The sequence below is a fragment of the Solenopsis invicta genome, chromosome 6, assembly GCF_016802725.1.
Source record: "Solenopsis invicta isolate M01_SB chromosome 6, UNIL_Sinv_3.0, whole genome shotgun sequence".
Classification (NCBI taxonomy): Eukaryota; Metazoa; Arthropoda; class Insecta; order Hymenoptera; family Formicidae; genus Solenopsis; species Solenopsis invicta.
In genome coordinates, this window is record NC_052669.1 from 14,636,304 (window position 1) to 14,650,306 (window position 14,003).

The 14,003-nt window shown below is 35.3% G+C and overlaps 1 protein-coding gene across 8 annotated transcripts in view; it reads right to left on the bottom strand.

The window, feature by feature from the left end:
* The window catches only part of LOC105198089 (follistatin), a 621,281-nt gene that overhangs the window by 405,039 nt on the left and 202,239 nt on the right, over positions 1-14,003 (bottom strand). For 6 of the 8 annotated variants that reach the window (XM_039451098.1, XM_039451097.1, XM_039451099.1 and 3 more), the window contains exon 4: positions 7,766-8,002. In XM_039451098.1, coding sequence (XP_039307032.1) covers positions 7,766-8,002 — 237 coding nt within the window. Of the gene's footprint in view, positions 1-5,759; positions 8,013-14,003 lie in introns of those variants that run through there. The other 2 variants (XM_039451101.1, XM_039451095.1) reach the window with 2 other exon arrangements.

The following is a 14,003-nucleotide window of genomic DNA, read 5'->3' on the forward strand; positions in this document are numbered from 1 at the left end:
TGAGAACATTTTTCTTTATCTCTTATAGTTTCGACGATACACGCTTCGAAAGAAAAAACCCGATTTTCTTCAAAGGGGTGTTTCACCCTTAAAAGTATATTAGGACACGTGTAAAAAATACGTGTCTCTTATTTTAATCTGTACAACATATTAAAGGCACGTCGAAATTGGAGGGAGTCATTTCCGTAGCGCACGAACGCGCGGACGGGTGCCCGTACCGTGCGTATAGAGAGGTTTTTAATTATTTGTGGAAAATGGGAATGTTGTATCGTAACTTTATCATATACCGTTAAATTTATAATAAAATAAGCTTTATTTTGCTTATAAAAAAAAATAAAAAAAATAGGTAAGTGGTGGGGGAAAGTATTTAAAAAAATTTTTTTTTTAATTTTTTTTCGCTGTTATAAATTACTCTTCAAGCCATTCAACTTTTATTTAAAACATTTTTTTCTATCTCTTATAGTTTCGACGGCATACGCTTCGAAAGAAAAAAACCGATTTTCTTCAAAGGGGTGTTTTACCCCCTTAAAGTGCGTATGGGCACGTATAAAAAAATACGTGTCCCTTATTTTTATCTGTACTACAACATATTAAAAACTCGTTTTAATCTGAGGCGGACACTTCCCTGTGTTTCCTTGTCAGTCAGCACAAATGCAGTCTTATTCCGAATCAGGAAAGGAAGGAACATTTAGACTTTATTTCAAACTTGTTCCAAATGGATATATCTCACCAAAGAAAAGTAGAATAGCCATAATCAGGAAACAAAAGAATAAGGAAACTCAAATAAGAAAGCTTGCAAAAATAGAAAATTTGCAAATTTAATAGAAACATTAAATTTTATTTGCCAAATGGTACCTTGCGGGTCGGTATACACCTGTAAACAAATATTTCTTGATAATATAAAATTTAACAAGGATTATATTGCACGTATAATGTTTCTTTCGTTGCTGCGAGCAGATTTAGTGATTTTAAACAAGCTACATATACATTCTCAAGATCTTTATAAAAACCGAAATTTGTCTAGGTGATCTTCGATTGCTTCATCCACAAGTTAAGATGCACTTATGATAGGAAACAGTCACACAGTTGGTGGTCAGATCAAGATAAAAATGAACATAAAAGTTTTTTGGAATAGAAGCTGTAGAACATGCTTTTAAATTGTTTTTGTGTAATTTATGCTTTCAAATTTACATTATTTTAAATAGATAATATGGCTATTGCCTATATTAACAAAGGCGGTTCTTCACTTTTCCAAGGATTTTCAGTTTTCGTGAAATCAAGACAATGGTGTAAATCTCGAGATTTACATAGCCTTACTGTTTATACCTACTGATAGAGTTGTTGTAGATAACGAATTTCTGACAGTAAAAAAAAAACTAATCTTTCAACACTTCGCTAAGATTCTGAAACGTTTGGGCAATTTAATGTAGATCCTTTTTGCATTGCATATCAACCCAAGATATTTAGGTCTTGGTCTTCTGATTCGTTGGCAATGGCGCTTGACGCATTTATATTAAATTAGAACAAATTTTATGTCTATACTTTTACATTCTTTTTAATAATTACTAGTCTCAAGGAAAATAATAAATAACAGAGCAGGAGGAATCTTAGTCGTTTCCTGATTTGTAAGTTAAAAACCACGCCGGCCCAGGCATGGTTTTTAACTTACAAATTATGTATGTTGAATTTAATCTTTCTCGTGACAGATTCTAATCTTTTATCCTCTACCTTCAGGAGTCGGCATCCGATGTGACATAACATTTCCCTAGGTACAGAGAAATTGTCATCCAGACGTTTTACCAAAAGAGCTTTCCGGGAAATTCAATAAAAATAGTCACAATTTTATAATATCGCCTCTGACAGAATCTTCAATCCATATCGCTCAGCATTATCGTTAATAACTAGCAGCAAATAGGATTCTGATGGAAAGATTAGACGTTTTCGAAGGAGTGTCAGTTCGAAAACCTAAACTACAATATGCGTTGATGTGGAATCCGTCATCTGTTATCACATGCTTGATCTTCTTATGGGCACATGGGAGTTTAAGCTTAGAGAGGCTTACGTGTAAGTTAGTTACTTTATTAATCTTAGCATCAGTGCAAAAGAGTGCAAACATTATTTCTAATACAACGACGTAAAATTTAATTTCTTAAAATACCGTCGTGATTAAGATTCTGGACCGGATATAAATCTTAGGCAAAATCAATATCAACCTATTATGATTTTTCCTTATTTTGAAAACCAACCTGCTTTATCCATCTTTTTGCTTCTACGTTTATATATGGATAGAATTAAGAAATACTTGCCAGATCCCTCTTCAACTTTATTTCTTATTTTAAAAGATTCATAAGGGAAACTTCTACTTAATTTTGGAGCCGATAGATCGAATCAACCCTCTTTGAAAGAGATATTGACCTTTTCTATACGTACAACTCACCATGCCAAATCTTCAGCAACGGCTCGTGAATGTATTAATATTGAACATATTTGGTAGACGCCAGGCTGGCTCAAAAAACCGTCTATTTTTGTGAAATTTCACAATAGGCTCGTTATCCCATCGACGGATGTTACACGAGCAATCATTTTTAACCATTGAAGCTTTATTTTACTTTCTTTAATCTTCCTACGATTTACATCTCGGCAAATTTTTCATATTAAGGCATTGCCGACACACTTTTTAAATTATTATACTGCTAAAAGTGTCATAAACTTTAATATATTTATAAGTTACGCATTAAATTTAATGTACATTAAATTAATACATTATTATTTATTAATACATTAAATTTAATGTACATTAAATTTAATGTATTAATAAATAAAAATCTTGTACATGAAATTAGTGCGCTTTTAGTACACTTTCGACAACACTGAATTTCATTAAATGTACATTAAATGTTTCCTAATGTAACTGCGTAAAATTTGATACCGTTATATTTCATTAAATTCTGCTGCTAATTTTTAGCAATGTATATATGGATAGTTATTTATGGAGATCCTGTAACATGGTAACGAGTCACCATGTAGTTGAAAGGTCGCATGCATGAATATAACTTCTTTTGCTTGTGTTATACATACGAGAAGACCAGTCAATCATAAATCATCGGCTTTAAACAGCTACATTATCTACTTGGACAAAACAGAAAATAATTGTATGATCAAACAAACTTACTAGTGAAGTTCGATCATAATTATGCAAAGGCTTCGTCCGAGTAGATTTTCCCTCCTTTACCAAAAAGATACTACATATTCCTTTCCCAATTCGATTTGTGACGGACTTTAAAGTATGAAGATACGACGCGCGTGCTCAAGAATGCGGCGTTGTCAAGGCGTTTCTGTGTCTTGAAGATTTTGGTTTTGGTGCGGACTTTAAAACACTTGTTGGCTAAGAGTAACATGGAACATAATTACATTATCTACTCGAAAGAAGCCTTTGTATAATTATGATCAAACTTCACTTGGTAAGTTCGTTTGATCATACAATATAATCCCAGATAGCATAAGACATCTTATGTAGAGTCCTATATAAAGAGAGAAGCGACATCGAACCCCCATCACAACCTTCAGTATCCAATTGAATCCTCCACCGCCATTTTGGGACCGCTCTAACGTCATCAAACACTATTCATATCATTCTGTAAGCAGCTGTGTTCACAATATGGCTGCTCGCTTAGCCAATCAAGTATCAATCAGATTACCAATCAGAGCTTCGGACATCAATGTCGCTTCTCTATTTATATAGGACTCTAATCTTATGGACCTTCGTTTTAGGTCCACACGTTCATGGACATGAAATGGATATCCATCGTATGTCCGATTTTGGACGTCTATTAAGAAAATGCTAAAGTATCGCGAATTATTGACATTGACAGCTTCTAAATATCTTCGAATTGGTATTACCAAATCACAAAAACTTTTTATAGAATTAAAAAATGCGTAAAAAGAAGAGGTAAATTTCAGGTAAATTTCACAAGAAAATTAAACAAAAAATTAATAAATCATTGAAAATTCACTCGTATAGCCATCACCTGAGGTTAACTTTACCCTATACGTTGTGTAGCTCGTACGTACAAAATGATAGTAGAGCATCCTTCACAAAATACGTGCAAATAACACTGACCGTATGAAATTACAACTAATCGCCTAACAAAAAAGAAATGCTAATGTATTTTTACAGCATGCATATTTTGCTCAGCAAAGCTGAACTGTCATGAACGGAGCAATAATGGTGTTCAAAAGTAATTACTAAGTCTTTTCGCAGATAGCGAAATAATAGAAAAACACAGATCCATGTATTGAACAAAAAGCAATAGCTTAGTCTTGCTCGAAAAATAATCTGCAGTACCGACGTCGAGGAAGTTCTTCTGTTACTTTAGCATCCTCTTAATGGCCAATTTTTCGACCTCTGTAAGATATTCGTATGTCAATCGGGAAGAGCGCTATTACCGCGCAGGTATAATGTTTCATGCGTCTTTTGTCGCAAATACAAAGTATTTATAGATTTGAACATTTTAAAAATGTCCATCTTATTTAAAAAATTTTCTAAATCTGTTTGCGACGTGTTGTTTTCGCTAACTTGAAAATTTTTTTTACGGAAAAAACATTTATTTGTAAATATTTATTTTAATATTGTACTAAACCGTTTTCTTAACATTAAATAAGATAAAAATGTTTTTCAAAGTAAAAAAAATCAAGAATCTTTCTCAAGAATTTTTTTCTGAAATTTCCAAGCGATCTCCCATCCAAGTTGTCACTGTAAAAAAATATAATTTTATATATGCTTATATATAAATAATATGTTTAATTATATGTTTCATATTTTTAATAACATATATTAATTTCATATACATGTGTTAACACAAAGTGTTCACAGATCATCACCAGGCACTAGTTCGCAGCAATTGCAGAGGTCCAGCAATGTTCGGCGAGATTATAATTAGGATGGGTGCCCTCTTGAAAATTTCCAAAAAAGATTCTTGTAAAAGATTCCTAATTTTTTTGATTTTAAGTAACACTGTTATTTTATTTAACATTAAAAAACGGTTTTTTACAATATTGAAATAAATGAAATTTATAAATAAATTTTATTTTCGGAAGGATACTGAAAATTATGTCCATTTTAGGTCCTTTTTGGGTAGGGGCGTTTAAAGGACGTCCATGTGCTATATAAGTAATTCCCAGTAAACCAACACATAACTGTTACATAACTGAGAGAGCACATGAAAAGAATAATGTTATATATCACTGTTATGTGGATGAGACGTAAATATTATATAAATTTGAGAGCACTCTAAAAGAACAAAATTAAATTTCTTTGTTACGTATATAACTCATAACATAATGTAAAAATGTAATCTCATAAAATATATGCAAACGATGAAAAAATTTTTTGCTTAATTTTTTGCTAAAAAATATGCTTAAGTGAACAAGAGAATTAAACATCTTTTGTGATTCTCCATATGAGTTTAATTATATTAGAATTATACAGCTATGTGTTGAGTGTTTTTTGATAAATAATGTTGGTACTGAAAATCTGTAGTTCATATATAGATTTTTAGTACACACAGAAAAATGTACGTGGTATTTGTGACTATAATTGCATAGTTGGAAAATTATGGTTAAAAGAACTATTTTTATAGTTATTGTTATTACAAACAATCTTATATGTATAGTTGTGTCAATTGTGAAAATATTTTACTTAAATTATGATAATACTACTATTAATATAGTAAAATATCAAAATATGTATGAAAATTAAAATAACTATTTTTATATTGTTAACGCAACTATAATCATAATGAATATAATTATTTTCTTAACCATGCAGTTATAGTCACAAATATCACATACTTTTTTCTCTGCAAATGATAGTACACAAAACCATCACTAGATGGCTGCTATAGCGTTCTATTTCTCCTAAGAAAGGAATCACATAAATGGTATAAAAGGCAGAGCTTTATGAGATTTTTCACCGATAAGAATATCGGTGTTGTTATAGTAAAATAATTTTTCTGATGAGTCCCCTTGAAAATGAAATCAAGTGGAAGATGTTTTGATTTACTAATGATTAAAACTAACATTTTTAAACTTTCAATATTACAATCGTATAAACATAAAATTGAATTATGGTAATTGCAACCATTCTCCTTTTTCAATGTATCGGCAGTGTATATCGGAATATAATTTGCATCATGTAAACATTAAATAAAAGAGCAGCAAAGAGAACAAAAACTTACCATTACTTTGATGTAACATATATGTTTTAAAGACAAATAAAAAACATCGCAGTATTGGCACGGTTATATATTATAGATATAACATTTAAAGTGTTCTGCTACATATCTGAAATAGATCAGTGACGTAATTTTGTTGCTGACATTTAATAGTACATGTAACGTACATATGTTACTTGCTACATAACTCGTTACCTAGTGATACTTACTGTTATGTATATAAAATGTATATGTTATATTACTGTATTTACTGGGTTGTTGCGCGCTTTTAGCCATTTATTGAAAAGCGCTGTTGCGCAGATTCAATTTTCCATCGAACGCCTGTTTGTGGACATTGAAACATCCAATAAACGTCCGATTATAATCCGCCGGACGTTCGACGGACGTCCAACATGGACGTTCTATGGAACAAATTTGCAAATGTACCTCGAATGAACGTCCATCGGACATTTATCGGAACCTAATTGGACGTCTATTGGACGTTTTAATGTCCACAGACGAGCGTTTGATGAATGTCCGATGGATGTCCACGTGCTGTCTGGATACCCACTTCCAAGTTGGTCAAGGACGAGATCCGATAGCGCACGATGCAAATGCCCACCAACCAATTATTTTAACTTATCTAATCCAACCAACGGAAAAACTTTAGGCATCGGCCACTGTAAGAGTTGGTGTGCTATCGGTCCTGTGTGCTATCGGGATCCGCCCGTTGGTCAAAACCTTTCTTAATATATTATTGTTTCGTTTGTGAGAGCCATGCTTTTCGGCGACGTAGCTAAGTAGCTATGTTAAGCATCGGGTGATGATCGTCGAAAGTTGTAAAACGGCAAAGACACCACTTGAAACGCTCTTCGACAATATCGAAGACCCGGGACCGACAATTCTTAACGTGAAGTATATGACTGTTGGTTAGTTACATAAACAATTCTCAAATTTTGTGGATCAAAAAACATATTCGATTACTGAAACAAGTTTTTCAAAACACTTGTAGTAGATGGCAAACCTTTGCGTTTTGAAGTAGATAGCGGAGCCATAGTTACGATACTAACAAGGAGTAGGCAAGAATTTTAATATGCCAAATGAGATGAAGCATAGCTCATTTGAAAAGGGCGAACAAGTATATTAAAAGAGTAAAAAGGTTAGCATGAATAGGCCTTACTTTTTAAGAAAATTGCAATTAAAGTTTAACATTTGGACATTTGCACGTTAATTACTAGAATCTTGAATCACTATCCAAGAGAGCATTGTGGCTGAGAAGGCTAGGTGCTAGCGTTATATTTTTTCCTTCGTGGCGGACCGGGTTCGAATCTCTGCAGTATCAAATTTTTTTTTACGTTTTTTTAGACCTTTTGCTATTATATTTTATATAATGATGATAACTCCTTTAATGCTCATAAGTGTAGAAATCCGAAGTATTAAAGTCTCATTGAATAAGAGAACAATTAAGTCTATAATGTGTACATGCTTGCGTGCATCCGTGCAAGTGAGTGAATGAGTGAGTGAGAAAATGAGTGAGAAGGAGAGGAACTTACGTTTACAATGACCTTTATAAGCAACAGGAATGGCTCGACCTGCGCGACAAGCGGCGAGTCGCAGGTGGCAGGCACTCTTGTAGGTGTTTCCGTCGGCTCCGCAGACGGGGCGTGAGCTTGCGACTTGACGCGGAAGTGTTTGAGGGCAGCTGCGTGTGCACTTCACACAGTGAGGGCTTAGATTTTGATCCAGCAAACAACTCCGACCTTGGCCGCACCGAACCCGTGCGCACGAACCTGCTCAACACTTTGCACGTTATTACGTACATACGTAAACCTCCGTAAAAGACGTTTTGCCTTTCTTATTTTTATTCTCAGTGACTAGTTGTTTTATTTCTTAATAATAATTGCATGAGACTGTTTATTTAGTTGTGTCTCATTCGTTTAGTTATACACACACACACACACACACACACGCACGCACACGCACGCGCACGCGCACACGCACGCGCGCGCGCGCACACGCACACACACACACACACACACACAGGGTGTCCCAATATAAGTGGCTACCCCCCTTTATTTCGTAAACTAACAGATAGACCCAATAAATATAATATCAAATTAAATAGTTTGAACTAAACTTTATTGTGAGCACAGTGGTTACTTAAAGAAATTATCTATGTTAAAGAACGAAAACACATGCCCAACTTCTGCATGGTAAAGTGAATATTTTTAAATGATAAAAGTTGTAGCGTTTTTTTTTAATGAATACAGTGATGTATGATTTATCAAAATTATTTTACAAATTATAGAAGTCAGTTTAAAGGCGGGCGACTAATACCATTTCAGTTTCGCCTCTGCGGTGTGGCTAACTTCTGACTTCCGTTTTGGCGATGGACCGTTTTGGCGTGTAACATGTTGATATCTGATTATAATATTTGGTATAATAATTTTATAAACCTGTAGATTTTCGTGTTCTTATTACTTACATTTTACGTACATTGAATATTATAATCAGATGTCAACACGTTACTCGTCAATCGCTAAAACGGGAGTCGAAAGTTAGCCACACCGCAGGGGCAAAACTGAAATGGTATTAGTTGCCCGCAAAACTTTAAACCGACATAACTTCTATAATTTGTAAAATAATTTTGATAAATCATACATCATTGTATTTATTAGAAAAAACGCTACAACTCTTATCATATAAAAATATTCACTTTACCATGCAAAAATTGTGCATGTCTTTTCGTTTTTTAACATAGATAATTTCTGTAAGTAACCACTGTGCTCACAATAATGTTTAGTTTAAATCATTTAATTTGATGATATATTTATTGGGTTTATCTTTCTTAGTTTACGAGATAAAAGGGGGTGACCACTTATACTGGGACACTCTATATAGGTACTTAAGCTATTTTAAAACTGTTTACATTTAAATATTTTAAAAATGTCCATTTTATACAAAAATTTTCAAAGTTTTTTAGCGATATCTCAGATAGCAACGCATTCCTGGTATAAAAAGAGGAATATTTACAACTACAAATTTTTCTTTGTTTGCAATCACGTTGCTATAATAGAGATGCTAGTCTTTTCGTACAGAGCAACTTAAAGGCAATAGGAAGGAAACTGTTTCCAGGGCAACTGAAGAACAATAACGAATAGAACTTATTTAATATAAAATTTCCTGTAACATGTTATAAAGTCGCATACGCGGCATGCGTTGCCAGTAATATCTTAAGCAAAATCAGAAGCCACTTTTCTAAAAAAAAAAAGATGACAACAACACATTTTTATCAAATTGAAGGCAACAGATGGGAAACTTGCTATCTGAGATTTGACGAGCAAAAATCTTTTAGTCCGCATAAATCGTACTATTTTTGTTATTTCCGGTAACAAAAATATATTAACCTGGGAAAAAATGCTCATACAGAATAATATACGGTTCTATTTGATTATAAATAATCATGTTTGGATTTTGAAAAGGTTATGCAAGATTATGTATAATCACGCATAATCATGTATAGTTATGTAACAACTTGTACGAAATGGTACATAATTGTATATATAATTGTTATATCAGTGCTTGCAACGAGTTGTACATTTTGGGTCGATTCTTGAAGCGACGCCTACTGCTTTGCCCACTACCGCTCGCCGCTCGAAGATCGAATTCGCAACACGCGACAGACGCTCTGCCTCAGGAGCGTCGCTAACAATAAGTAAAAAAACGCTAGTAGCGTAATTTTCAAGAAGTTTGTTGTAAAAAATTTTTCTTTTACAATAAACTAAACAAGAGCGCCGAAATATGTCACGATTAGGCTCGTTTGCTTCATGGTGCGTAACTCCCAATATATATACTTTTGAATAATTCTTAAATATTAGGGTCAGTCTAATAACAACGAAACAGACTGCATAAGAAACATGGCGCGGATGTTGGTAACCCTTTTTGTGTGTTTATGGCGAACACAGTATGTCACGTGCGCGTGTTTTTGCGTGGAATAAACAAATTCGAGAAAATCGTTTATTTCACGCAAACACACGCGCACGTGACATACAGTGTTTGCCACAGCATTTGGACATAAATTGTACTTCCTGATGGTCAAAAATCGCATTACACCTCGCTGTTCTTCTTTCCCAGCTTCCAGTGATGTCGAACGTATACACGATGCGCTGATCTCACTTCGATTACGTCTAACAAACAAATGACACAGCGGTGAACATTCGCATTGTTCTTCCCTAATTCCCAATAAAAATCACGTCCATAAACACACAGAAAAGGGTTACCAACATCCGCGCCATGCTCGTTATACAGTCTCGCTTTCATTTGACTGACCCTAATAAATAAATAAATATATATATATATATATATATATATATATATATATATATATATATATATATATCATATATATATATATACATACAAGGTATATTTAGAAAGTAAGGTTACGACAAATATTACAAATCGAAAAATGTGAATTTATTTATGAAACTTACATGGAATGTTTCGTAGGTATATAACTATTTTTCAACATAGTCACTATTCAGTTCCTTACATTTAGAGAGCCGCGGGATCAATTTTTTTATGCCCTCGTTGCACTCGTTTTCCGCCAGGAACTGAATGGTGACTATGTTGAAAAATAGTTATATACCTACGTAATATTCCATGTAAGTTTCATAAATAAATTCACATTTTTCGATTTGAAATATTTGTCGTAACCTTACTTTCCAAACATACCTCATATATATGTGTGTGTGTGTGTGTGTGTGTGTGTGTGTGTGCGTGCGTGCGTGCGTGCGTGCGTGCGTGCGTGCGTGCGTGCGTGCGTGCGTGCGTGCGTGCGTGCGTGCGTGCGTGCGTGCGTGCGTGCGTGCGTGCGTGCGTGCGTGCGTGCGTGCGTGCGTGCGTGCGTGCGTGCGTGCGTGCGTGCGTGCGTGCGTGCGTGCGTGCGTGCGTGCGTGCGTGCGTGCGTGCGTGCGTGCGTGCGTGCGTGCGTGCGTGCGTGCGTGCGTGCGTGCGTGCGTGCGTGCGTGCGTGCGTGCGTGCGTGCGTGCGTGCGTGCGTGCGTGCGTGCGTGCGTGCGTGCGTGCGTGCGTGCGTGCGTGCGTGCGTGCGTGCGTGCGTGCGTGCGTGCGTGCGTGCGTGCGTGCGTGCGTGCGTGCGTGCGTGCGTGCGTGCGTGTGCGTGCGTGCGTGCGTGCGTGCGTGCGTGCGTGCGTGCGTGCGTGCGTGCGTGCGTGCGTGCGTGCGTGCGTGCGTGCGTGCGTGCGTGCGTGCGTGCGTGCGTGCGTGCGTGCGTGCGTGCGTGCGTGCGTGCGTGCGTGCGTGTGTGTGTATACACTGCCCACCAAAAAAAGTGGTACACTAAAAATTTAGGAAAAATTTACCAAACTTTAAACGTTTGTCAAACAAGAAATATTTATAATCTGCATTTCTTTGACAGAAACATGAACGGAGATGTATACGTGGAAGAAGTACTCATTCCATACGTTGTTCCGTACGCACCCTTCATTGAAGATAATTTCTTGTTTAGCGATTTATGCCAACTTCATCCAAGAAATCAAGCACTCTTCTCGCAATGTGTGGTCGAGCAAGACAATGCTCGACCACACATTGCGAGAAGAGTGCTTGATTTCTTGGATGAAGTTGGCATAAATCGACTTAATTGGCCAGCAAATAATTCAGATTTAAATCCCATAGAACACTTATGAGACAACCTTGGTAGGAAAGTACGAAATCACGTACCTGCTCCTTAAAAACTGTGAGAACTTCAAAAAGTTCTTGAAAAGTGGAATACGATAACGCAAGATGAAATTAAAGGACTAATAATAAGTATGCCTTATCATATGAATAAAGTAATACGCGCACGAGAAGGTCACACTCATTATTAGTGCACATGTGCGCGCACGCACACACACATACCACAAGAAGAGTTTGGAGTCTTTAAATACTGTGGAATTGACGAACCACGGGGTCCTTATCCTTGTGGTGCAAACACACACACATACACACCCACCCACCCACCCACCCACCCAACTTAGCAAAAAATTATTGTATCGAATTCCGCGAAATCGCATTTTGAAGGGAAAAATTCGAACTTTTACGCGCATTTTACCTCAATGAGTTACGTCTACTGCTTCACTCCACACAACTCTAGAAACTGCGCGTTCTATTTATCGATTTTGCAAGTTTTCATTCTATCATCGGCTATTAGCAAATTAATCATGCCACTTAATCGGCATTAAAAGTTTCTCAAAGTACCGGTTTCAAGCTTTAGTTACTTTTTTTGAAACACCCCTGTATGTTAAATATTTCCTGTTTTACAAGCGTTTAAAGTTTGTTAAATATTTCCTAAATTTTTATGGTTCCGCTTTTTTCGTGGGCAATGTGTGTGCGTGTGTGTGGGCGTGTGTGTGTGCGCGCGCGCGCGTGTATGTGTGGATGTGTGTGTATATCTATCAGTTCTTTCCCCTGTAATATTAAACTAATTATTTTCACAAATTTATAATAAATTTTGCAACTACAATTTTACTTAAAATTAACATCAAAACTTATAACGAATCTTGCAAATACAATTTTACTTAAAACTAACATTGAATGTATTGCTCATGAATACACCTTTTAAACTGGCAATAAATAATTCTCGTATCTATCCGGGGGTTTTCTGTTGTGTTGAAGTCGATCCTCATTGTTTGCGTTCATACGCTGTTCAAAACTTATTTTTGAATTAGACATGTGTGGAACATCGGCTCTCGCAATTTCCTTTTCCTCGGATTTGGTTGTCTCAGGATTTTTAGGGAACCATTTCGAGCTGGCAAGGTCAGAACTTTTGTGCCTAGGTTTCGCTTGCTTGCGATCGCTTAACCACCCCGTTCATCGGGGTATTAATTTGTCTTCCTATTTTTTTGATTTGATCACAATTTCCAAATTTTTCCGTCATCTAATTTAATTGTATAATATAATTTTCCTAGCTTTGATATTACAATTCGAAAACCCTATTTTATATTTTTATTTAGGTATTTTCGCACGGCGACTCTTTCGCGCTCTTTAAAATTTCTTACTTCTGTGATATTTTCAATTTCGATTTCTGTACTAGTTTTTGGGAATATTAAATCTAATCTACTTCTTAATTTTCGCGATTATACATGGCTTCTGCTGGAAATTTATTATGTTTTGAATGAAGCGTTAATCTGTAGTGGAAGAAAAATTTCTGCAGATTGGTTTTAATGTTACCATTGCTAGTTTAGTTTCCGTAATGATTGTTTTAGAGTTTGTACAAAGCGTTCCGCTAGACCATTTGTGGCAGGATGGTAAAGTGCTGTGCACTTATGATATATTCTGTTATTTCTAAGAAAATTTTTAAATTTTTCAGCTATAAAACTATCATTATCCGACACTAAAACTTATGGTAAACCAAATTCTGCAAAAATTTCTCTATATTTCTCTATGATGTTTTGTACAGACGTGTTTTTTACAATATGCACTTCAGGCCATTTTGCATAAGCGACAACTAATACTAGAAAAGTATAGCTCATAAACGGACAAAATCTATGTGTACGCGTTCAAATGGTTTTGATGCAGTTTCCCAAGCGTGTTTAACTTTACTTCTTGGGTTATTTAAAAACATAACACATGCCTTACAATTTTTTGTTATCTCTTTTATGTCTTTATCTATCTTTGACCACCAACTAATGGTTTTTACTAATTTGTTTCATTCTGACAGTTTCAAAATGCCTTGCGTGCAATTTTTTTAATAATATATTTCTTAAATTTTTTGGGATAACTACTCTTTCTT